We start from the raw sequence: 27281 nt of genomic DNA, 5'->3' as shown, positions 1-27281 counted from the left end.
ACTTCCCTAATTTCAATATCCTTTTAATCTGTCTCTTGAAATGTTTTTAATATTGTTTTATGGGTTGTTCGGAAGGCTAAGAAGCCTTTCGCATCCTGATTGATTTGGCGGGTGGTCAAAGTCATTTCTTGAGAGCCCCCAGATTAGGGGTTTGATGAGGTCCTGTTGTATGGGTTGCAGCCCTTGATACTTCAACTCCTGGGAGTCTGTCAGCATCCTAAGAGGATCGCTGGGCTCCGTGAGGAAGACAGACTTACAAGGCAGAGTAATCGTCTAAGTCAACTTCCTTACCAGGTACCTATTTATTTTGGTTTTGTTATATTGATAACTGCCAAAATGAAAAAACTCTTAGCTTATACGCTGTAAACATAATTAACTCTGGTCTCTACCCACCTCCTTGGGTGTGAATCAGCTATTATATATTCACCGGCTAAGTTAAATATTTAAAAATGATATTTTAATTATAAAATAAATTTTTGAATATACTTACCCGGTGAATATATAAATTAAACGACCCTCCCTTCCTCCCCAATAGAGACGCAGTGGGATGAGAAGAAATTGAAGGTTTTGTTTACATCCGAGAGTGGTATCTGGCAGACAGTTGGCGCTGGTGGGCACACCCGCAACCTGCATAGCGATCGCTCGCGAGTTTTTTATGTATGTGTCTGTCGAGCAACAGAGTTGCAGCTATTATATATTCACCGGGTAAGTATATTCAAAAATTTATTTTATAATTAAAATATCATTTTCTTACAACCCTTTACATACATTCCTTAAGTTGTCATTTTTTGGCTCTTAATGGTTCATAAAACACAAATACTGTAGTACTTCCATTCAGTAGTGGGATCATGGGAACCATGTGCACAAGAAAAGTGATGACTACCCACATCTTTACATCTTTCTTTTTCTATTAGGGATTGTAGTGTCAAAAAGAATTGATGGTTAATCTGAAAATGGCTGTTTAAATAATGAGGTTGTATACAGAAAAACTATTTTGTTTCAGAAAATTGGAATTTTAAGAACAAGAATATTTCAGATATTGTAATTTTTACTTGAATAGTGTATAATACACTAGTTTGCTCGAATGTGTACCATCACTGTATGTTTTTATACAGCATGGGTGCACTAAGTATTTTATTGGTAAAGAATGTTGGTTACTCTGCTTTAGTTTGTATGAGATTGTGATACTTTAGTTATTATTTATAAATATTATAACACATTGGATTTTCTTTCTTTCTAGAATGCAGTTCACCCGTAATGGCCGACACCTTTTATTAGGTGGTAGAAAAGGACACTTAGCAGCATTTGACTGGATCACAAAAAAATTACATTATGAGATAAATGTAATGGAGTCAATTCATGATGTATGTTGGCTCAATACGGAACAGTTGATGGCTGTTGCACAAAAGAAATGGGTTTATATGTATGACAATAGTGGAATTGAAGTACATTGTGTGAAAAAGTTAGGGAATGTTTACAAAATGGAATACTTACCATACCATTTCTTATTGTGTACTGGGGTAAGTGATTTAAGGCATAAGCCTTTTTTAAATATTTTATTGTTTTTGCCTGTTATAAGAAAACAGGGCATTACAGTACTGTACTTAGAAAATAGACTTAATATAAAGCAATAATGGAAATGTTTAAAGTTGAAAGATTAGGAAGTATTTTCCTGATAAGAACAAAAATACGGGATATGATGTTAATGAGAATCAAGAGCAGTTGTACAGTGTTTGTAGATGTTCTAAAGATTCCACTTGTGAAAAAATGCTAAATTAGAAATGGCTTTGGATTGAGGATAAACACTGATGTAAGATATTGAGCATAGACCAGTTCATGTTTAAGTAACATTATTAGTTGGAGTGTGTAAATCTTCCCATGGTCCAGTAAGAGAAATTACTATATATATTTAGAAATTATAGATGTTTGTTTCAGAATTTACAATGACTTATTGATGTCCTTATTTCTGCAGGGAGAGTCTGGATTTCTTAACTGGCTTGATATAAGTTTGGGCCAAGAATTACTAACCGTTCAAACACACAAAGGAAGACTGGAAATTATGCGGCAGAATCCCTACAATGGAGTGATATGTTGCGGGCATTCCAATGGCACAGTGACAATGTGGACACCAAATGAAAAGAAACCTGTAGCTTCAGTTCTGTGTCATATCAGTCCTGTTCGTGCCATAGAATTTGATCCCGCTGGCAGGTAACTTTTTGCATTCTCATTATTTCTTGGTATTTCACTGTACTTACTCAGCATAAGCTATTATTTTTTGTATTTCCTATACTACAGATATAACTGTAATTAGTTTTAAAATTCATGAACAAGTAATAGGTCAATTGCAGTGCTTATAGGATACCTTTGGTAAGTGTCTCTTGTAAGACTATTGGTCTCTTAAGTAATAGTTTTGAACTGTTTGCCACTGTTAGGTTCAGTGTTGGATACTATCTGTGTTTTTTGCAACTTTAATATCTGTGGTGCCGTCACTTGGCCAAAGCAGAGGGCTATGAACTGATAGATCTTGCCCAGCCAGATGAAGTGCAGGAACTTTCTTGATGCTAGGCGAATGGGAATGTAAAAGTATACACCCCAAAATTTCACTGAAGCCAAACAAGCGTTTTGTATTGATATTCATATCCAGTTAGTGTTTTTTCATTGAAAAAGATTATTTGAAATTATTATTTAACTATGTACATGTATATGATTATTGAAATATAATGAAACAGATTAGGAAATTATACCTTCATTACCATTATGACTTCAGTTATTGGCAATGGAACCTTGTATTTTTATAAGACAGTGTTTGGGCCCCTTGGCCAGAAAGATGTTTACTGGATTTCTTTGTAAAGTCAACTTCTAGAGTCTGAGTGCGTTTTCATCATTATAGGATAGGACGATAATGGCAATTTCGTTGAGAAATAAATGTTTTTTTTCTTTTTGTGTTACAGGATCTTTGCAACTGCTGGAATTCACAGGGAAGTGAAGATCTGGGATGCTCGTAATCTGGGAGATAGTATATACACTTATAAGATTCGCATGGGTGCGTCAATGCTAGCCTTTTCCCAGAAACAAATGCTTGCTGTTGCTATGGGAAATGTTGTTGAGGTAAGGCATTCTTGCTTGCAAAGTCCTTTTTTCACCTTTATCATGCCTTTGGTATTATTAATGGCTTCAGTACCTTGTTGGATTAAATTAAAAAGACATTTGTTCCGTAACCGAAATACAAACCACGCTATTTACACAGGGTTTACCTTTTAGCGCAGCTGAAATGGCGAGCCATTAGAATTTAACGAGGGTGTATTACCCCCGCGCTAGTTAGCGGGGGGGTAGGGGAGCGGTAGCTAGCTACCCCTCCCCTCCCTCACACACAGATGAATGCTCACTTTCACTTTTGGCTCGGACTGTGACAGACGTCTCTGTCTTGGTCCTCTCTTGGCAGCCATTGTTTGTTTTGTCTTTACTTGATCGCTTACTTTTCATTTACTCAATATATATGTAAACATGTTTTCATGTTTGTATACATATTTGAGTATAGAAATCAGTAAGTTTCCTTTTCAGATTTGTGTGTGTAGTGTACTTATCTACGTGGTGTCCTCGGCAGTTGGCCGCCACGGCGTTATGGGTGGCGATCGAGTTTGACTTATGTCTTTCTCTCTCTCTCTCTCTCTCTCTTGAGGTCATTCACCCTTTTACTACGTGTTACTACGCCCTTGTAGCTTCCTTTCCGTGTGGGGGGGTTGCTACGCCGTACGTTTGTCTCAATAACTTTATGAATCTAATTGTATTTGTTGATTTTTCAGCTTTGTAGAACGATTCCTTTCGGGGTTTTCGTTCTTTCTTTAGTGTTCATTCATTTTTAAATTACATAATTATAATTGTTATAATTCTGTTTTGGTTACAGCTCTCCTTCCGTGAGTGTAAGTGGTTGTGAGGGCACGTGCCTGTTGTGTAATTCTTGTTTCCTTTCCCTCGGGATTCCTCTTCGGAGCCTTCCCGGGGGAATGAATGTGTACTAATGTTTTTTTTTGTTTTATTTTTTTACAGTTACCGATCTAGTTCGTTTCTGTAATATGGCAACGGTGTGAGCTGTCTTGTTGAGTCCTGGGGATTCGGCTGTTACTGCCTCCCCCCTTGTGTTTTCGTCAGGGGCGTGTCTCCTTCTACTGGAAGTACTCCCGTTACGACGGACAGCTCTCCAGTTCATTTTAGAACTCTCAGGAGGCTTGCCTCCTTGGGCAGGTAACTTTCCTTCCGAGGGAAGTTTTTCCTGTCCAGGCTTGAGTTTTTCCCCTTATGAAGGGTTCTCCTCTTGCCTTTTTTTCGTGGGACTATGCTCTTGGTGCTGAGCGGTCACACCTGCAGTTTCGCTCAAGGGGCTGGGCAACTGCAGGAGCTCCTCTTCGGAGGATTGCTCCTTTTAGGTCACTGCTGACCAGTCTCTTCTACGAAGTGTTTCTCTTTCGTTCGCGAGAGAGTACACTCATAGAGACTCCTCTTCGGAGGTTTCTTCTGTTGCTGTTGCTGTTGGCCTCCCTCGCCGTAAGGCCCACCGTCCGCCTCGTCGTAAGGGCCTCTCATCTCCCTATAAGGGTGCTTGAGGCGCCTTTTTAAATCTCCGTTTGCAGCCTACAACTCCTTTTTCTCGATCTTCCGCCTTGGTGCAAATGGACAGCAGTCTGATCTCGTCTTCCGACGGGCAACGGTCTTCCCGACGGACAGCGGTCTTCCGACGGACATCAGTCTCCCGGCGGACAACGATCCCTTCGGGGCAAAGGGTTGCCTCCCACGGGGGTTCTTCCCTTGCGTGTCAGGGTTTCCCTGCGCGCCCTTCTGCTGTGTTCTCTCCTGCTCCTGCTCAGTGTTAACGCACAGGCGCTCTTCTGCTCATCGGCGCTCTCCTGTTCGTCAGCGCTTTCATGATGATCATCCCTGCTGTTCCTTTTGGTTCCTGTTACGCGCCCTGTGCGCCCACGTTCGCCCTCGCGATCTAGAACTTCGGTTCAGGTCAGGGTCAAGGACTCTTCTTCTATACGCAGGCTTCCACGCGTAGCCTTCTGCTCGTCAGCGATCATCAGCTCGCCAGTGATCATCAGCTCACCAGCGATCACCTGTCTCTCGGCGATCTCCGGATCGCCCGCGTGTGTTACAGCCGGCACGCCTACGTTCTCCAACTCTTCTGAAGGAACATGGTTTGCCAGCTGCTAGCTCACCTGCGCATGCTGATCGCCATTGCGCGACCCTCAACTGCGGATGCTGATCGCCATCGTGCGACCCTCAACTGCGGATGCTGATCGCCATCGGATGCTGATCGCCATCGCGCGACCCTCAACTGCGGATGCTGATCGCCATCGCGCGACCCTCAACTGCGGATGCTGATCGCCATCGCGCGACCCTCAACTGCGGATGCTGATCGCCATCGCGCGACCCTCAACTGCGGATGCTGATCGCCATCGCGCGACCCTCAACTGCGGATGCTGATCGCCATCGCGCGACCCTCAACTGCGGATGCTGATCGCCATCGCGCGACCCTCAACTGCGGATGCTGATCGCCATCGGGCGACCCTCAACTGCGGATGCTGATCGCCATCGCGCGACCCTCAACTGCGGATGCTGATCGCCATCGGGCGACCCTCAACTGCGGATGCTGATCGCCATCGCGCGACCCTCAACTGCGGATGCTGATCGCCATCGCGCGACCGCACACCTGCGGATGCTGATCACCATCTCGCGACTCTGCGCATGCTGATAGCCATCGCGCGATCGCCCACCTGCAGAGGCTGCTCGCCATCGCGCAACCGCCGATCTGCGCATGCTGATCACCATCGCGCGATCGCCCTCCTGCACATGCTGCTCGCGATCGCTCACCTTCGCATATTGCTCGACAACGCACGATCGCTCACCTGCGCATGCTGCTCGACCATCGCGTCGGCATAACACAACGCGCCATCGCCAGCCTATGCGTTAGCGCTCACCAGCTCACCACCGATCGCTTGTTGATCCATATCGCCAGCGGTCTTCCTCGCCCATGCGGCAGCGCGTTTCCTCGCCATCTCGCTAACGCTTGCGTTCACCGCCTCGGACTCGCGCTCATCCACCTGCCCACCCTTACGACCGCTCGCCTGCGCGACCGCTCACCTGCGCGCCCGCGCGACCGTTCGCCCGCGCAACCATTCGCCTGCGCGCCCACACGCCCACGTGCTTGCACGTCTACGCTCATGCGCGTCCGCGCCCATGCTCTCCAATGTTCGCCCACGCGCGAACCAACGGTTTTCCATCACGCGGACGGATGGTGTTCCGTCGCGCGAACCTACAGTGTTTCTTCGCACAAACGTCGGCTTATTTCTTGCAGTATCCATTGCTCGTCTATGGGTTATCGCTCGCCGACCACCAGCTCTCGCCCTTCCTACCACGCTCGCCCTCCTTCTGCGCTCCTTCGCTCACCTTCGTTTGCGTTACCGCGCATGGGCGCTTCCACGTTCGCCCACGCGAAAAATCTTTGGATGACCGTCGCGCGAGCTCCAGGGCGATTGCGGCCACGATTCCCAATGGGGTTTTCGCAGCATGGCCAGCCTGGCGAGTTCTTCTGGAGCGTATTTCCAGAACACGGCCTCACCCCGTAAACGCAGAGCATAGCACTTGCAAGAATAGGAGAAACTTAAGGGAGATCTGAGCAACACTCCTCTTTCCTGACCTGGTTAGCCCTTCCCCGTCATTCCCTGGAAGGATTTTTGGCGGGGGGGCTTTCCGTTCGAGATTTCTCCATCGGACAAGGGGTGACTGCTTACCCCTTCCTCTGGGAGCTTACCAGGTTCTTTCCCTCCTCGGTTATGGCCTGAGGTTTGGTTCAAGGAAGCTACAGGAAGAGCATGGGTACTTTCCTCCTCTCGAGCTCAGGCACCTTGGCCTTTCGTCGTTAAGTATCTAACTTGCGGACAAGTTCGATGTTGTACCATCTGGACGCGCTGACTGAGGGCTTCCTTCGGGTGTCTCATCTGTGGAGGTCGACGACCTCAGACACCCTTCCATCCTTGAGAAGAGTTTGTTTGTGCCCAAGGACAGAGACTTAGACAGCGGCTGTGCGGAGGAAATCGACTTCCGTTTTCACTCCTCCAAGGCGCTTTCTTCCAGACTCTGCAGGGCTCCAGCGCCCTTTTCTTTCAATCACGTCGGCCTAAGTTATCGGCTACGACAACTGGGACAAGGTGTCCAATTGCAGTTTCCTCCTAATCAGGAACAGATGGCACGGGAGACTCCCCCGGGGGGGCATAGTCCTAAAAGGAGTTCACGAACTCTAGGATTGCAGGTTTTTCTCTGGGAGGATGCTTAAGGTTACTCATCCGAATGACAGCTTCCCGATGCCCATTCCCGCACAATCTCTGTGATCAGCCAAGGATATCGCGCCTGCTGTCTCTGTCAGCGAATTCAGTGTCTCTGAACCTCTATGCCATAGCGTCAGCAGAGTTGCCCGGTTGGGCAGAATGATCCATACCTTAGGCGAACGTCTTCCTTAGGATCATCGACGGCTTCACCCCCGGCCTCCTCAGTCGATCCTTTCTTGTAAGAAAGGATCTGAGAGGGGATGTCCTTAGTCGACCTCTCAGCCCTGATCAAGTTTGTCGAACAAACTTCGGCCAGCGTAGACCAGCAGAATCGATCAGACTGGTAACGAGGCGACAGGACTCCTTTAACCCTGGATCGGAAGGACGGGTACTTTCAGTTTCCATTCCTTCCATCTTCCAGGGTGCTCGTCGAATTCAGCCTAGACTGCAAGTATTCCTGCTTATGATGCAGTGTGGCTATCCCGCCGTGGCATAGCAGGTTTGTTTCCCCAGAGAACTCTCCCTGCCTTCCTCTTGGCCGCTCAGGTGCAGGCTTCCGCCTCCTCTGCTGTTTGGAGGGCTGGTCAACTCCGGTAGGCTCGGGTTCGACCTTCTTCAGCGCCGGGACAAGCTTCCGGATGCTTACCACGAGTGTGGGCTCATGGTATTTTGCTTGGAGCCTTCTCTTCCTCTGCCTCAACATCTGGAGTATCTGGCCATGATATTGAGTCAACGGCCTTACCACGTTGGAAACCCTGCTTCTCGTCCGTCCAGCGAGGTTAAGCAACGTCGGTACTTGGATGGGTGACCACCTGGGGACGCCAGATTCTGTTACCACATCCTCCGAGCCTTCCTTTCGGTTGACTGTGGCAAGACTGAGGAGAGTCGCAGTACCTGTTCTCAGTCAAGCAGAGCTTTCAGCCCTACCTTGGAACGTTTCCAAGTTCTCCTTTCCTCACTGACCCGTCTATAGTCCGAACGGTCGCCTCAGGATAAGTTCCATGTGGGGCGATCCAAGTTCCGGTGGCTTCAGGCAATGTTTAACCGGACTTCCTGGCCCCTATGGGACCAGCGGAACTATTAGACCTGCAATGGGTGTTGACCTATGGAGTCTCTTGATGGTAGTGGATATTCTCGTCCTTTCCCCACATTCTTGATGCTGTTCTCGGACTCGTCAAAGGAAAGGGGGGGGGGGGGGGGCATGTTCCGGTCCAGGCCTATGGTCAAGACCTGAAGGATACCTCTCCATCATTCAGGCAGGCTTAGGGGCCTTAGTCTGGCCCCTCTACAGATCCTACAGCTCCTGCCGAGTCGCCCCGTGCGCGTCGACTTCATGATTCTGGCGTATTCTAACCAGCAGGGGACGCATTTTCACACCTTCACATCTTGCAGTAGAGATACCGGGATGATTGAGATTCTCTCAATACCACCATCGGCTCTCTCATTCCAGGCAGAGGAATGTTTTCTCAGACTATCCGTGCAGAGCCTCGTAGAGAGAGTGTACCTGGGGGTCTTTGACCTTGGGTAACCAGCAAGTACTGGTCTGGGGGTCCTGATCGCGACAGCTTGGAACCTCAATCTTCCGCTATTCTTCCCCCCAGTCTCAGACCCCGAAACTCTGGCAAGATGCATTCCGGTGATGGTGGGACAACTTCGACGCCTGCGTCTTCCCTCCCTTTTGTCTGTGGACAATGGGTCTCAACAAGACCAGGTTGTCTGTCAACCTTTCAATGGGAGAGCTCCACTGGGACTATGCGCAGAACGGTTTCTGGACCCTCTGCTTCCCCTGACGGAACTCCCGGGAGAGCTTCTCCCACGGCGCAGACTACTCAAGCAACCACACTGCGACATCTCTCCCGAACCGGGGCGTCGCTTCGGCTTCATGCCTGGAGACACTACGCCTCCTCCTCAAGAAGAGACAACCCGCTACAGTCGCGGTACGGAGGTCGCGTCATCTGCGATAGGCAAAGTGAAGAGTCTAAGGTGGTTGGTGCCGTGGGAGATATACCTCTTCCCTTGAGTCCTCTTCTCCAGCAATAACGGTCTTATTGCCTTTCGGCGGGAGGAAACTCCTTTCCGCTCTCGGCAATGAAGCCTGTCGCTCAGCCTTTCCCTGACCTTCAGGCTTAAAGGAATAACTTTTTCCTGCCCGCTGGATCTATCCTCGCTCATGTGAAGCTACGATCGTCCCTGCCCTAGTCGGAGGAAGACCTCCAACTTGGAGCATGGCTCGAACTTTTAGTCCTTTAAGAGATCTTCTCAAGACCCTTTACGACAGGCCTCGGATTGTATTCCGCCTTGGGTCTCCTGCTCACTCTGGCCACGGCCAGTGTGTAAGCAATCTTCTTGGTCTCTTACGACTTCCCCCTTTCTAAGGAAGAGGGGAAGGCAACATTCAGGCTCGCTCCAGAGTTGTTGGCTAGACTCAGAATCTGGGGGTCCCGGCCCTTCGGTCCGATTCATTCAAGATTTCGAATCTCCATTCTGTATCTGATGTCCCAAGACCTTCTCTTTCTTGCCAGTAAAGGAATCGAGAGGTTAGCGCTGGGAACAGCTGCAGTTTGTCCTCAGTTGCAGCCGATTTGGGAGCACAAGGAGGACATGGGGGAGAGTCACCAGTATACCTCTTCAGCCCGGACTCAAGGACATTCATCTCGACCTGTCTCCAGACCCTCCCCCGTCACGTCGCCCTACAGCACGATGTTGGATACATCGCAACGTCCCTCGCCTTCGAGTGATACTACTCTGTGACGCAGGTGCTACAAGCTGGAGTCTGGAAGCGTCTAATGACCTTCGCAGCCCGCTTCCTGCAGGGCGTGACCCACAGGAGTCTCGATACGTTTTCTATCGCTCTGTGGTGGCTACACAACAGCTGGTCTAACCTCAGGCTCCTTTTTGGACAGGTAGCAGAAGGTTGAGGGCATTGTTATCAGGTTTTAGTCTGCATGAACGAAAGAAGTATGTCTCGCCCTTACTTCTTTCTTCATCATCCCCTTTACGGGGATGCAGCATCCTGGTCTCTGCATAGCTGACCTCGAACCTCTGCAGGTAAACCATGCTTCCTTGTGTTCCGAGTATTGAGTCAATACGGTCGCATCCCCCATAGCCTGACGAGGTGGTATTGGGAACGTCCTAACCCAGAGTTCCTTCTGGAACTCCAGGTCAACTGCCTAGGACGGGTCACACTTCTTCCTTCACACACAAGCTTACGTAGGCCACATGGTTCCTTGCGAAGCAAGGAACTTGTGAGGTGCAGGGACTCCTTTTATTGAGTGCTACTCACTCGGATTCTGAGTCCCCGGGTAAAGCCAAAGCCAGTATGGCTGGGGACTTTCCACCCTACCTAAGGGGTAAGTCACCCTGTGTAAATAGCGTGGTTTGTATTTCGGTTACGGAACAAATGACAAATTCGAAGATAATTTGTATTTTTCCTAACCATACAAACCTTAGCTATTTACACACATTTGCCCGCCAGCCCTGTCCCCCAAGACAAGTCCTACCTCTAAGTGAAAGTGAGCATTCATCTGTTTGTGAGGGAGGGGAGGGGTAGCTAGCTACCACTCCCCTACCCCCCCGCTAACTAGCGCGGGGGTAATACACCCTCGTTAAATTCTAATGGCTCGCCATTTCAGCTGCGCTAAAAGGTAAACCCTGTGTAAATAGCTAAGGTTTGTATGGTTAGGAAAAATATAAATTATCTTCGAATTTGTCATTGTAGTAGATGCATATGTAGAATACTCATTTATAGTATTCCAATTTTTTTATAACAAATTTTGTATGTACTGCATTTCAATATTTTCTTGACAAGATTTATTACATGTTTCATTACTTTCATGTTTTTAGACAATTTTTTCTTCTATGCTATAAAACCATTACATTTGCTTATTTCAGGTTTATATTATTATTATTTTTATTATTAGTGCTGTTATTGCTAGCTAAGCTACAATTCTAGTTAGAATAGTCGAATGCTTATATCTCAAGGGCTCCAACAGGGAAAAATAGCCCAGTGAGGAAAGGTAGTAAGTAAACTATGTGAGAAGTAGTGAATGAAGAATATAAAATATCTTAAGATCAGTAACAGTATTAAAATAGATCTATCATACATAAACTACAAAGAGAGACTTATGTTAGCCTGTTCAACATAAAAACATCCACTGCAAATTTGAATTTCTTAACTGCCTGATTAGGAAGATCATTCCACAATCTGGTCACAGCTGCCATAAAACTTCTAGAATATTTTGTATTGTGTAGCCTTATGATGAAGGAAAGACTTTTAGAATTAACTGTACACCTAGTACTATGTACTGTACAGGATGGTACAGTCTGGGAAGGTCTGGATGTAAAGGATGGTCATAATTATGAAAATCTTACACAATGTGCGTAAAGAACTAAGTGAGCGACCGTGCCGGAGATTAATGTCAAGATCATGGATAAGAAATTTAATGCATCGCAAGTTTTTCCACCAACAAATTAAGACGAGAGTCAGCTGCTGAAGACCAGACAGGAGAACAATCTCGAAACAAGGTAGAATGAAAGGATTAAAGACTTCCTTCAGAAAATCTTTTAAAGACTTTCTCAATAAGCTAATTTATTGTGCAGTTGAAGAAGAATCAGACCAAATGTGTTTCTCAAAAGTAAATTTGCAATATAAAGATTTTAAAGGCATTGTTTATGATTAAAGAAACTATCAATGTAGAGGAGCCTCTCCTCAACCTACTTACAATCATACTTTGAGTTTTGTTAGGGTTCAACTTCATGCCCCATAATTTTCACCATGCACTAATTTTAGCTATATCTCTATTAAGGAATTCAGCAAACCCAGATCCACATTCAGGAGATGGAATTAAGGCTAAGAAAGTAGTATCATGTGCATATGTAGCAAGCTTGTTTTTTGGGCCAAACCACATATGTGTACAGTATTTGCTATGAAAAGTAATGGACCAAGAATGCTTGCCCAAAGGAACACCAGATATTATATTCATGTACTCACTATGGTGCCATCAACAATTCTTTGAAATCTGTTACTTGAAAAAAGTAGAGTTGGTTAATCCGTATATTTCCACACCCCTCTGAAGGTCCAGCACTTTGCTGCAGTAGAGGGGCTTGAGTGTCTCAATGATGGGCTGGGCAATGGCGGAGGGGTAGTTTATCCACCCTGGCAGGCTCAACCATACCGCTAAGGCCAGTTCTGAGAGACCAGACCAAGACTGGACCCCTATAGGCCTTCTCCTTTATTTTAAGATAGGCAAAGGCTAGGAGAAGGAAAACTCCAAAATCAAACCAAACAAGACCCCAACGGCGGAGCTTCCCAGCACCGGCGGAAGAGGGCAATGCCTGTCGGGCAGGCAACAAGGCGGGCCTTGACATAACAAGAACCCGGCAGCCCGATGCAACCAACATCGGAGAAGCCGCCTGTCTCATATGTCTTGAGCCGCGGTGAAAATGATGTGGGCCAAGTGTGTGTGCGTGGCCGTTGCAAAGCCACGACCACCCAAAACAATATACCTAGCTACTGGCATTCTGTCGTTTCCTCCACCCTTCTTCATCTCTTTCTCACCATCATCATCATCACCACCAGCAAGTCCTGAGGCGACAGCACTGTGGGTGAAGGGGGCAGGCCTGGATAGCTGGAAGCCCTTAGCCCACGACTGCACTCAGGCGGCGAGTCTAAGATTCAGTCGCTCTCTGGTGACGGTGCCGTGACACCAGAGTTCGGCAGCTGGACTCGTGACTGGGCTGGCCTATTGAGGACACCGCAGCCCACCCCATATGGGGAGGCCCCTAGAAAAGGTGGGGTAAACATCGGACACGGCAAACCTGTCTGGTCAGCTCACCGCGGCTGGCGGACATCCCACTAATCCAGTCGAAATAACAAGAAAAAAATATTAACCTTAGGTGCGTGGAACATCCGCACCCTTCAAGACGTGACGAACACCAACCGCCCGGAACGACGTACAGCCCTCGTCTCCAAGGAGCTAGCCCGCTTCAATGTTGATGTGGCGGCTCTTAGCGAGACCAGACTACCCGAAGAGGGCAACATCAGGGAAGCTGGAACAGGCTACACCATCTTCTGGAAAGGCAAGGCCCTAGAGGAGCCTCGCATCCACGGTGTCGGCTTCGCCATCCGTTCCCAGCTAGTACAGCAGCACAACCTCGCTCCCAAGGCCATCAGTGAGCGCCTGATGACTGTCCGCATCCCCATCACGCGGGACAGACATCTCACCCTGATCTCTGTCTACGCCCCGACTATGACCTCAACCGATGATAACAAAGCTGCCTTCTACACCCAGCTCGACCGCACCATCCAGGCAGTGCCCGCCAATGACAAGCTCGTTGTGCTTGGCGACTTTAATGCCCGAGTAGGCAAAGACCATCGCCTGTGGGAGGGAATCATCGGCCGCCATGGCATTGGAAATTGCAACGCCAATGGCCAACTCCTACTGGGTCTGTGTGCAGAACACCAACTTGTGGTAACCAACACCATCTTCCAGTTACCAAAGCGACAAAAGACCACATGGAGACACCCACGGTCTAAACACTGGCACACCCTGGACTACGTCCTGACCAGAGCCAGAGACCGAGGAGACGTCCGCATCACCCGATCCATGCCCGGAGCGGACGACTGCTGGACGGACCACAGACTCCTCATCTCCCGAGTCTCCGTGACGACCCTACGACCACCCAGAAGGGCACCTGAAAGCGTACCACACCAACGCTTTGATTGTAGTAAGCTCCGCAACCCACAGGTGGCACAGAACTACAAGGAGGCCTGCGAACAATACCTCGCAGACCCTGTGGGTCAGGCCACTGTTGAGCACCACTGGACCACCCTCAGAAACGCCATGGCCCGTGCCACGGAGGAAACACTAGGCTTCACCACCAAGAAACGGCAGGATTGGTTTGATGAGAATGATGCTACCATCTCTCTTCTCATTGAAACCAAACGACAAGCACGCCTGACTTTGGAAAACCAACCAACAGCAGCTAACAAATGTGCTCACAAGGTGGCTGAAGCTGGTTGCCAAAGAGGTATCCGTGAAGCCCAGAACACCTGGTGGCAAAGAAAAGCTGCAGAAATACAGAGTTTCGCTGACCAACGTGACCTGCGCAGCTTCTATGCAGCAACAAAAGAAATATTCGGTCCCACACGGTCATCAGTGGGCAGCCTGAAGGACGCGGATGGGGCCATGACCATCACCGACAGCGAGGGCATCCTGGCCAGGTGGAGGTCTCACTTTGAGAACCTCCTCAATGACCAAGCAGACACCCCAGACGATCTCCTGCGAATGACCCCGCAGCATCCCGTCCGTCACTGGATGGCACTACCACCCTCCATCCATGACTTCAACAAGGCCCTGCAGCGCATGAAGCCCGGCAAAGCCCAAGGGCCAGACAACATCCCGTTGGAGCTCCTCACTCACGGTGGCCCCGGCTTGAGGAACCGTTTGATGCTCCTTATACTGAAAATATGGGAGACCAAGACCCCCCCCAGTGACTTTCGCGATGCAAACATCACTACCATCTTCAAGAAGGGAGACAGGGAGAACTGTAACAACTACCGGGGAATATCACTACTAAGCATCGCGAGTAAGATTTTCGCTCGGATTCTCCTTGACCGCCTCCTTATTCTCGCAGAAGACGTCTTGCCAGAGTCCCAGTGCGGCTTTCGACCTTCCCGCGGGACCATAGACATGATCTTCTGTGCGCGACAACTACAAGAGAAGAGCCTCGAACAACAACAGCCCATAATGTTCATCTTCTGGAATTTGAAAAAGGCCTTCGACAAAGTACCTCGACCTGCCATGTGGGCTGTCCTCAAAAGATATGGCTGCCCACCCGATTTTGTCAAGCTGGTGCGTGCCCTCCATGACGGAATGGTTGGGAGAGTCTGCCACCAGAACTCTCTTTCAGACCCATTCCCCATCAACGGCGGCCTGAAGCAGGGCTGTGTTCTGGCCCCGACGTGTTTCTCGCTATACACCGCAGCAATGCTCAACGAGATTCCCCCAGACACACCCTCAGTCGACCTACGTTTCCGCATGGATGGAGGCGCTTTCAACCTCGCTAGACTCCGCGCCAGAACCAAGACCACCTTGTGTGCAGTGCGAGAACTGCAGTATGCTGACGACAATGCCACCCCAGGTCAGACGGCAGAGGACTTGCAGTCGTTAGCTGATACATACAACTCTGCCTACGAACGCTTTGGGATGCAAGTCAACTCAGACAAAACCAAGACCCTCGTCCAACATCCACCAGGACTGATGCTCCCCAACTTTAATACCACAGTGAATGACCAACCGTTAGAACAGGTGGACCAGTTCTCCTACCTAGGGAGCATCCTAACATCAGCTCCCACAAGCAAAAAGGACGTGGAGAACAGGATCAGGGCAGCCCACTCCGCCTTTGGCCGACTCAACCGCCGCGTATTTAACAACCACGCACTGACAATGACCACCAAAATAATGGTGTTCAGGGCAGTAGTCCTCTCCACGCTCCTGTATGCATGTGAAACATGGACGCTATATAGTAACGATCTTAAAAACCTAGAACGCTTCCAACAAATGAAACTGAGGCAGATCTTGAAAATCCCCTGGGAGAGCCACACCACCAACATTGAAGTCTTAGAACGTGCCTCGCTGTCCAGCGTGGAGGCCACCATCATCCACCACCGCCTCCGCTGGATAGGACACGTGCATAGGATGGAGCCATCTAGGCTCCCAAATAAAATATTCTACGGAGAACTGACCCAGGGCACCAGACCACGAGGAGCCCCGAAAATGCGCTATAAAGATCAACTAAAGCGCACCCTGGCTCTAACTGACATCGATCCTTCCTCATGGGAAGAAACAGCCAGGGACAGGAAAACCTGGAGGAGTACAGTACACCATGGCACCGTGGACTTCGAGGAGAGGAGGAGACAAAATGAGGAGGCTAGAAGGAGAAGAAGGAGAGAGCGATTAGAACAGCCCCGCCCACCACCTACCCTCCCTTGCGAACACTGTCCGCGACTCTTCCACCACAGACTAGGACTTAACAGCCACATCAGGCATAAGCACCCACCCCATAGATAGGAGGCTGATGGCTAACGACAGAACCCAATACTCGGACACGAGTGGGCGCCGACGACGATATTTCCACACATAAGACGACCTTTAAATCCCAAAATTCATTCCTAAAAATTAGGGGGTCATCTTATAATGCATAGTATTACCATTCTAAAATTAAAAACTTGAATTCTAAGTAATATTTTTCAGTAGGCTGGCGTTGGGCTTCATGCGATAAGTTCTGACATTCAGGAAAAGACTCGCATTATAAAATAAACGGATACTAAAGTCAATAAAACAATTTGTTGCAACATGATTCAGTATACAAATCCTTTAGTTCTTTACTATAGATATATTGTTACGGCTTACTGAAAAATAAGCCATAAACTTTTAACGTGAGGTAAAGATCCTTTCTGCTAGTTAGTAGGTTGATAGACTGACCACCCTGCTGAAATACATAGCTTGGCTGTATACCCATTTCTGATCTTGGCTCAGTTGAGTGAAGACGTTTCATTTTACTCTCCCATTAATCCTTACTTAACTTGCTATAAACTAACTTTCTTTTTCTTTTAAAGAGTGATTAATTTTGAAGACTCACCATTATGCTGGTTAGTCCTGGTATTGAAGAGTGCCCTTGTGGTACCGTCATGTCGGCTCAGAAGACGGAGCCTTATTCTGTTTGTCCAGGATTCAGATGACACTCATGCATGCAGGAGTCTCCTTGCGCAGAGTGTCGGGAGTAGCCATCCTCTCAGTGCAAGCTGTTCAGTTTGTGACGGAGAAGTCTAAAAGGGATTCTTCTCCTTCAGGATCATCCTCGAGGTCGAAGAACTCCCACCTTCTTTCTCCGGCGTCTCAGCCGCTTCTGGAGGACGAACGAGTAAGAGAGATGTGCATTTGACTCCAGATAACCTCTATTTCGGCATACCATGTTACTTTAACTTTTGAAGCGGCAAAGCCTACCACCGGAGGGTAGTCTCTTGCATGATGCTAGCTATTTCTGTTCTTCTCTCAGAGCCTCCTCGGCCAAGTTTGCAATCCCTCCTGGGAAAGCAGGCCAGCTGAGCTCGCTCGGCTTTCTAAGTTCATTCAGCAGGAGAAACAAATTCGCACTGTTCTTCCACCCTATGAGGAAGAACACCCTTCTCGCTAACGCTTTTGCCATGATCCTAATCCTAGAGAAGTCAAATCTATTTTCCAAGCAGTGGACGAAGTACTGGAAATTTTGATAAATACCTCAGTAGCGAGAGTTCTATGAGACAATTGCATCAGCAAACTGAGAAGGGTAGAGCGACCTTTCATGCTGATTCCACACGTGGATTTCCATCAGAAGTCCGAAGAGACACTCGACAGCAGCCACCAACCCCTGTGACCACCTGCTTCCAGTGGACCAAAAGGTTTGGGATAATCTAACCTGGTGGCTAAAGGACGAGAACCTCATCAAGGGAACTCAAAGTGCTCTCCTCGTAATGGCTGCTCTTCACAGGCGCATCTGAATCCTTTAGCACACTGAAGGAATCAGATTGCCTCCGTGTGCTGATCCAAAGAAGAGAGCCTGCCCATTAACTTATGGGAAATAAAGGCAGCACTCTTTGTCAATTAAATCATTCCAACAGTGATAATGTTGAAGAGCAACAACATTACTATAGTGGCATATGTCAACAAGCAAGTGAGTACTGTTTTACGGCACCTCCGCCAGTTGTCGGGGCAGGCTCGTTCTTAAGTTCTAGATAACTCAATGGACCTGTCCACAGAATTCATTTTGGGTCCATTCTGGCAGAGCTTACTTTGATTTATAGTTTGATTCTTAGCCATATTGCAGTTCATGTAAAATTATATGGTTTTTCTTTGTAGTTCTTCTAAAGTGTAGCAATTATGTTTCAATGTTTTTTTCTTATTTTGATGTTAATCTTTCTGTTCACCTTGGCAATGTTATTGGACTGCACTGGACTGGAACAACCTTACTTCTGAGACCAAAGTTTCACTGAGTTGTGCACCTCTGTGTAGATTTAGGTTCTCAACTTTACTTGCCAGTCTTTGCTAAGTGAACAAATAGAAACCATGAAGCTAAGCTAGATATGGTAGCACTATATGTTGCCAGATACATGGTTTTGGTTTTTGTGCACCTGTCAGCATCACTGCTCATTCCTGCTACGCATCATGGTCTGGGACGACAATGAGTTGTAACATTGTGATTAGTGTAGGAAGTGAAGATACCTTTTTGTGGTAATATACACATAATAGTACTTAAATATAATTCTTTATTTCAGGTTTATGATAGAGTAGCAAAAGGAGTGCTTTCTTTTCCATACATGCGGCATGAGTGCAAAGGTGCAGCTACTGGTATGCAGTTTTGTTCATATGAAGATGTACTAGGTGTGTCTACATACACAGGATACTCAAGTCTTCTCATTCCTGGTAAGTTTTTGATGATATTTTAATCACCTATGGAGTCAGTTAATCTTTTAGTAAAATTATATTTGAACATCAAGAGCACCAAAAAATTTTGATATTACATATTACTGTACTGTAGTAGTAAAAAATATTTTTTCAGAAATGCATTTGAAGGTATTTTTTTTTTTTCACAAACTAATGATAGGGGACTATTTAGAAGTACAGTACAGTTGATAAATACCTGTTAAATTTTGAATTGCATTGGCAAATTTTAGTACTCTACAGTCTTTGGAAATAGTCATTGTCAAATATTGAAGTTGCAATGTGCAATGTTAGGACTTATATTTATTATTTATTTTCATAGGTGCTGGAGAACCTAACTTCGATGCCTTAGAAGCAAACCCTTACCTGAGCACAAGTGGACGTAGAGAAGCAGAAATCAAATCCCTATTGGGGAAAGTGCCTCACGAACTTATTACTTTGGATCCATGTACAATTGCTCAGGTATATCTCGTTTTAGTTACTGTACTGTAATCTGTTGTTCATGCCTCTTGACATATTGGAAACTATGACATTCATTTGTGATGCAGGTTAGTATTGTGATTTAAGGGAGCATCAAAAAGGCCAAGCAGTGCCTGACGGGCTAACATTGTTACCAGAGCTCAATAGGAAACAGGAAAACAAACTCACTGCTGTGTTCATAGTTTATGCAAGGAATAACAACAATACTAGACAAATGATTCCTTAAGTGACATGTTTACTGTTAGTTTTTTAGTTCTGTTCTACAACTATTTTCTGCATGATTATAAATGGTTTCACCTTTTCTAAAGAGTTGTTTAATGTGTTCTGGTGGGTTCATTCTCGTGTACTGTAATTAATCTAAAGTCTGATTCGTAGGTCTCCTGCACTTCATGAGAAATAGTTACTTAGGTTACCCTTGCAGTTCTTCCAAAGTGTTGCAATTTCAATGCCTTGGTTCATTTTCTTTATTTTAATTTTTATCTTGCTACTCACCATGAAATTACAGTATTTCATATAGCTTCAGACTAGGAATGGAAAAATAACTTGAGCTCAAAGCTGAACTGATTTTAGTACCTTTGTGCAGACATAAGTATTCAACTTTTACCATTATTGCCAGCCTTTGCTTGCCCGGCCAACAAGTAAGGGGACCATGGGGCTATATTAGATCTGATTGTATTGTTTGTTGTCAGAGCCGTGCCTTTGATTTTTGCGCTTCTGACGTCGTCGCCCTTCATGCCTAAAGTGTCTTGAGCTACAAGCTATTTTGTGTTTGTCTTACTAACAATTAGTACCAGTCATTCTAAATGGAACAAACATCAAAGTGTAGTACAGTGATACCTTGGATTACAGTTTTAATCCGTTCCAGAAGCTTGCTCATAAGCCAAAACAATTTTTCACATAAGAAATAAAAACAAAACACTTGACGTATTCCACACATCCATAAATATACATATACACTAATTTTTAATGATTTTTAGTTATTTAAAGAGCAAGTTATAACCCCTAATATCAGAAATAAATACAAATTAATGATTAACAATAAAAAATAGAAATAACAAATTGACTCTTTAACTCGCACTTTACCTTTGAGGAGAGTCGTGGCTGGCATGCAGGAGGCGAAAGGAGTAGGGGTGTACTGCTTGGAAGGAGAATCTCCCTCCATGAGACCTTCTAGTGAAATATTTGGTGTTCTCTCTTAAAGGTTAAAGGTTTCTGGTTTCAGTTTCAGTTCCAGTTTCATCAGACTAGATGCTCACCAGAACGTCATCAGGGCAAGCCCAACCCCCTACTGTGGTGCCCAGCCACAGCAGTGGCCTCCAGAAAGTAGCTTAAGCTCACGGTCCCGTGCTTGGATCAATCTTCTGCCATGCAAATGCTAGGTGAATACATTACCACTGTACTCGCCAGGGGCCTCTTGAATGGCATTCGCTATCACTAGTGGAATCACTTACGGTTTTTGGACACTGGTCATCTTTTTTTGCACTTGTGTTCAATCTTTACAAGCCATCTATCTAGAGAAGATTGTTTTTATCTTGTCTTTAAAATGGTATGAAAATAGGACATTCTATTGTCCATAAATAGATTCGCTGCTCTCCATGTCGAAACCTTATCTGGGTGATGTGTTTCCACAAAATTTCACAGAGCTTCCCATATTTTTAACATTTACCTTATTTCACCCTAAGCAAGATGTTTGTCACTCTGTCCCTCTTCATCTGATGAAATCTTCTGCATTACCTTGTGTTTCTGCTCCTTATTCCTAAAGCAGATTGCTGATATTGTCCTTGTTTACCTCTAACCATATTTTCTTGCTCAAGAATACAATTCCATCATTAACTTCCTCCTGCAAGGGTTCAATTCCCTCAAAATCATGTTCAGCAATGCATTCAGGCCACAGTTTTCTCCATGCAGAATTGAGGGATCTGTAGGTGATCCTTAACCAGGCTTTGTTGATCAGTTTGTGGCAGCTGACAGTGTGAAAATGTTCTTTCCAAAGCCCTTGGAAGATGAGGTTGATCCCTTCAGTGACCACAAAACATGGCTGAAACATTACCTTTGTGTACACTTTATTGAAATTAGAGATTGCCCTCTGATCCATGGTTTGGAAAATAGGAGTGGTGTTGGGCAGTAGGAACTTAATCTTGATAGACTTGAACTCATCCATTAGATCATCTTCAATGGCTGGAGGATAAGTAGGAGTATTGTTCATAAGTAACAAAGCTTAGGGTGGAAAGTTCTTGTCCATGAAGTACTTCTTGTCCTCAAGACCAAAATCTCATTGACCCATTCCACAATCAAGATGTGGGTCACCCATGTCTTGTTTGACTTTCACCTGACATTAAGTCACATCCTCTGCATCCTGTACTTTTTAAAGGCTTGTGGATTCTCCAAGTGATACTCCAATAGAGGCTTGATTTTGCAATTCTCACTGGCATTCGTACAGAACAACAGGGTTAGACAGCCTTTCATGGGCTAGGGACCGTAAGTTGCTTCCTTTTCCATGGTTTGTGAACAACGTCCTGGACATCTTCCAGAATGGTCAGCACCCCTTTTGCAATGCCAATTCCTTTTTCATGAGAATTGGCAAATTGTCTACATTGTATGATTGAACATTTTAGCAAGGGCAACCACACGCATACCTTAATCATGCTTCTCAATAATTTCGTTTTTCAGCTCTAAGGTTATCATCTCCCCTTCCTTGTTTATCATCTTGGGGGTCAATTTTGAGATCCTGTATTATATACTAACTTGATGTGAACAATGTCAATCACAATTTTGTAAAGAACACGTGATCCCAACTTTACAAAAGAACACTACCAAAATGCTAGCAAATGAGGTTTAGATGATGCTGGTATGAATACTTTAGGGAGAGTTAAAAAGTTGAGATCTGAGCTTTGGGGATGGGGTACAAGCAAAGGTGAGACAAAATGGCATAAATATTCCAGGAATACTGCATGAGTTTTCTGTGCATTCCATGCTGGAAAGTTATTTTGAAATTAACCAGAAATGCCATAGATTATACTTAGTGTTTTTATTTCTATGTTTATTTCTTGGTATTGTGAATACAGGTAGAAATCTTTGCTCGCAGACCGATACAATGTTCGTTTACCAATTTGAAATTTCTTGCTCATATTCTTAATTACTCATAATCCGAAGTATTACTGTATACAGCAGTATTATCCCATCTTTAATTGGTTTTGTTAGACCCATGGGTATTTGGTGAATAACCTGCATGACCCAATTGTAAAAAAATTTGACATGTAGTATAGATAATGAAAGGACTACTGTCAGCAACTGCCCATGCCTTTACCCAATACTACCAGCAAGGGTAATTTACTATATGTAAAAGTTGTTTTGTGAAAGACAGGATAGCCTGGTATCAAATGGTGATTCAGAATCTCTTTAATTTACTGGTGCAGGATTCTGCATTTTATTTCTCATAAATTTTGTAATTTGTTTTTAAACCAATTTTCTCTGCATTCATGAAGAAATCATTTTGGTCATGTATGTGATAATATAGCCTTTAAATATTACCAGTTGATTGTTAACTACTCAATACAGCAATACTTGTAACAGTAGAATTTAGAAATAATTCATTTAAAAGTAGAAATTATATACATAATATCTTAATTCATTTCATACCTAAAAAGTTTTAGTTTTGAATACACCTAAAGAGCAATTAAATGTTGATAAATGTATTTGTACAGACTTGAAAAATATTATTCGATATGTGAAAATCTTTAAAAATAACATATTCATTTTTAAAGTAAAGTAATAGCAGTGGCAAATCACATTGAGAAGATTTTGAAGAGTAATTTCTTTTAATACTGTATAATTGTTCCTTATTCATATTTCATGATGTTTTATTTATGCTAACACCATCTATTTGGATGCAAGTTAGTTTAATAAATCCATCATGTCACATTTCTATAATCGACAAAGTTTTGGGGTTTATCCATGGAATTTTTCTTATTTTGGGAAAGAGGTGAAAATGAGAACATTAAGCTAAAGGAGTTTAACAGCCAGGTGGAAACAGACAAGCGAATGGATGAAAAATAAAAGCCAGAAATCAGTGAAGCTGTTCGAGGGGGTTTTGCAGTTAACATTTAGTATTACTACAGTATATCATGAGGCTAAAGTAAAGGGTAACACAACATAATGACTCCACATGCAGAAAATAATAAATGCTTTATTTTTATGTACTATACTTATTCATGATTAATCAATCATTTAATAATATACCTTATTAATATTCTTGCTTCAGGTTGATGTACCGAGACTGGAGGAAAAATTAGAAGCAAAAAGAGCATTGAAGTACGTAAAGGTGCCGAAGTTGGATGTGCAGCCCCGTTACAGAATGAAAGGAAAGAGTGGTTCTGCACAGAAATTCAAGCGTAAGCAGAAGACTCTCGATATCAAGAAGCGAGAATATATTAAGGATGCCGTTATTGCTAGAGATAATTTAGGCTTAAAAGAAGAGAAACGGCAGAAACCCAAAAAGTCATTTGGTCTTCTTGATCGCTTTCATAGTAAGACACAGAAATGATTTAAAGAATGTAATTTTGTTAAAAATATATGTTATGTAATAACTTTCGTTTTTTTAATTAGATAAGAATTTGGGACATTCAGTGCCCATGTGCTTGAGGGAAAACCTCATTGCTGCAGTATGTAATAGAAGATTAGTGGTTGGACAGAAAGATGGAGGAAAGGAACTGGGGTAGATTTTTTTATACTGTTCCATTTGAAATAAGTTTTTGGATCATTAATCCTTTGGCAAAATGAATTACTGATCAATGAGATATTCTGTTCCTGTATATAAGCAAGGATTGTTTTTTACAATATTTACTGTATTGAACAAATTTCTTTAGCTTTTCACTATCTTAAACTCTAAATGGCATGAGACGAAGGTATTTTCCAATCATTGTTTAAGTGATAGATGTGGTAATGACATATAAAATATGTATATTTTTTTATAACTTTTTTATTATTAAAATCAATCGATGCACTGCTAACACTCTGTACTGATACTACAAAGCAACAAAATAAGATTAACTTACCATCGAAACTCAAAAAGGCACATTATAACAATCTCAGTGGTCTGATTAAACTACCAAGAATTAATAAAAATATTGCCTAATATGATAACACATATTGACAAGAGTATGATGTCAATAATAAAAAGCCAGTGAAAGAGTAGGACACAAACACTAAAGGAGATTTTGTTTATGAATCAAATATTATTTATGGAAACAGGGAGAGAGATGCAATCTTTTGAAATTAGGATGGGTTTGATGACTGAGCCAGAAGGTTCAGTACTGGGACTTTGAATGCCCTTGAGTGCCCATGTGTAACAAAGGGTTAAACCCTGCAGTTGCAGTATGAAGGAACAGTATGGACAGCAAGATGGAACAAAGTAAGTTGCCACAGAAAGGACTGCAAAGTAATGACGACAGTGCATCACTTGAGATTAACTGACAGCACACTACCCCCATGGGGTGGCCTTGCACAGACGGCCGAGAGACCGTTTTGTTCCCCTGTGCAACAAAAGAAAAAGATAAGATAAGAGGTAAGGCAGCAAGATGGAGAAAAAGAAGTGGAAATGGAGGTATAGTTAAAGCCTAGAAGTAAGTGCAATTAAGAGTCAAAATGAAGCAAAGTCCTTCAAGTAATGGTTACAATGATGATACTATCCCTGTGTCGTTGAAATTATCTATATCTCGAGTTACCCTTAATGCTCAACATTTTCTTTCTTTTATCATCTTTGGTAATGAGGAGAATTACTGAATTTTCAGTCCATAATTAACCAGGTTAGTCATTTCCTTATTGTATTGGTGGTGGAAATCTTACTTTTCTCATTTCTTTTGGATATTGATAGTAGCTTCTATGGTAAACAATGGTTGACTATTGGGTGGGAGGTAGGGCTAGCCCACCCATCAGATAGAGCAAATATCTGTTTGACTGGTAACAGTCCTATATGCATGTACTTCGCTGCATCCTTAATCTGGTTAATTAATCTAGTTTGTGAGCTTGTTTTAGATGGCTAGCCCAAGAGCAGACATGCCGTTTTGCACAGGTAAAACTGGCCGGTATATGAGCATGCCATAGGTAGATCCCTATTAACTTTCTTCTGTTCACAGGCATCCGTTTATGAGGAATGTAGGGTGTGGGCTTCCTTACAGTGGGTGATGATTGTCAAGAGGGACTCATTGGCATCTTGCTTGGCAATGCCCAAGCTGATGCCAATGAAACTATAGCTCTTTCTCCCTTCTTCAAGAACTAAGCCTGCCATATCTCCTTCAGGTTCCTCCTTGGCTGGGTACTCCGTAGGATATTTGTAAGAAGGGAGACTGCCTTACCCTCTGGGAGTGCTTGGAAGGAGTCAGGAGTATTGTCTTCCCTCCGTAGAGGCAATATCCACCCCTGACTCTCTCTCAAAGTATTCATGTTGTATTGCCTGTTGATGACCCTTGCAAGGACTTAGCTAGTTTAGTTGTGGCCTTTCCTATGCATGGATGAGATACCATCTGCTGAGAGACTTTGAGGTGCTAGCTAATGCTAGATCTAAGAAGTCTTTAGCTGCCCCTTCTGCAGAGAGACGACGTGGTTTGTAGACCTTCGACAAGACTTTGCCTGCTGTTCTGGAGTCTCCTGTGTCATTACCTGTTGCAGAGAGGTCACGAATAGCCCAGAATTCCTTGACATTGGTTAAGAATGACAAGATGGAAATGAAGCATATGCACTCGCCTTCCCCTGTCATTTCTCCTGTCCTTGTGCCTTCTTCATTGCCTGCAGACATGGCACCTGCCATCCCCAAGAAGAAAAAGAGGTTGCCAAAGCACAGGATGACCTATCAGACTGAGTTTTTTTGAGACGTCACCTGATTCCTCGCATGGTTTTGGTTGGATAGTAGTGCAGTACCAAACCCTGATCCTCGGGTAAGACATTTGGTACAAGGTATAGACGTTCATGCTTTTGCTACCAGAAGTACTGTATTGTATTAGTATTACTGGTTAGGGCCTGGGCGGGCACCCGCCCTCATCCCTCTCAAGTCCTGGGATGCTCCAGAAGTGCTTTTGTGACACCACCTCAAACATCAAAAGCTGCCCTGAAGAAACCTGCGAATGGAGAAGAAATTTCAAATCACACTTCTCACTTGACCAAACGACAAGAGCCGTCCTCGCAGATGTAAGGAGAAGGTAGATCGTGGTTCTCCTAGTCATCTATCTTCTCCACAAGCTCGTTCTCCATGTGCATAATCATTTCAATCGTTCGGCGAACAATCCCTTCGATCACCTTGCAGACAATGATCACGCACAGGAACGCCACAAGCACAAACAGCAGGCATTAGGTCTCCTTGTCACCAATCTCTGCACGCAAAGGGTCCTCGCACTCTGTCTCCACCTCCAGGTCTCACCTTACCCCAGATCACCACCCTCTTGATCATCTCGCGCCCAGTCTCTGTATGCTACGCACTAAGTGATCATTCACAACAAGAAGAATTACCCAATGCTTGGACTTGGTATTAGAACACCCCATGGTAGGTCACTTACTTGGAAGACCCACACTCAAGACGACGTCAAGTGACTGGAACCCTCGGGCTTCTACATCCAAAGACCAGGATTCAAGCTTTGCTAAAGATTTTGATGATCAGTCACCTGTTATTTCTCGGCACTGTCATAATACATATCACCTCTCGACACTTGATTTGTCAAACCACTAAGATCATCCTTTGTACCGGGGTTACTCGGTAACTACTCAGGACGGAAATGATTACTCTCTAGCGACTCCTATGCAAGGGATCGTCCCTTAGCACAGGATCTCCCAAGAGGCAGCCATGACAAGAGTCAGAAACAGGTGACTCCTAGGCTCCATACTATGTTTTCCGAAACATTGAGAGCCTTTACACTATCTGCAAGATATAACCCACAGGTACCAGAATGCTTAAGTCCTGTGGTGGCAGCACAACATGTAGTTTAACATACTTCAGCTCCCTTGCAGGACA

General features: G+C 44.8%; 1 protein-coding gene across 2 annotated transcripts in view; it reads left to right on the top strand.

Moving 5' to 3' along the window:
• The window catches only part of LOC137641964 (WD repeat-containing protein 46), a 65241-nt gene extending 41372 nt beyond the window's left edge, over positions 1-23869 (top strand). For both annotated transcript variants that reach the window (XM_068374532.1, XM_068374531.1), the window contains exons 5-10: positions 1241-1520; positions 1973-2208; positions 2952-3108; positions 18637-18784; positions 19125-19264; positions 23544-23869. In XM_068374532.1, coding sequence (XP_068230633.1) covers positions 1241-1520; positions 1973-2208; positions 2952-3108; positions 18637-18784; positions 19125-19264; positions 23544-23825 — 1243 coding nt within the window. In that variant the 3' untranslated portion in view covers positions 23826-23869. The remainder of the gene's footprint in view (positions 1-1240; positions 1521-1972; positions 2209-2951; positions 3109-18636; positions 18785-19124; positions 19265-23543) is intronic.
• The last annotated feature ends 3412 nt before the right edge of the window (positions 23870-27281 follow it).

The sequence above is a fragment of the Palaemon carinicauda genome, chromosome 6 (assembly GCF_036898095.1).
Source record: "Palaemon carinicauda isolate YSFRI2023 chromosome 6, ASM3689809v2, whole genome shotgun sequence".
Lineage (NCBI taxonomy): Eukaryota > Metazoa > Arthropoda > Malacostraca > Decapoda > Palaemonidae > Palaemon > Palaemon carinicauda.
The sequence above is the reverse complement of the archived record's forward strand: the minus strand, read 5'-3'. Positions and strand labels throughout refer to the sequence as shown.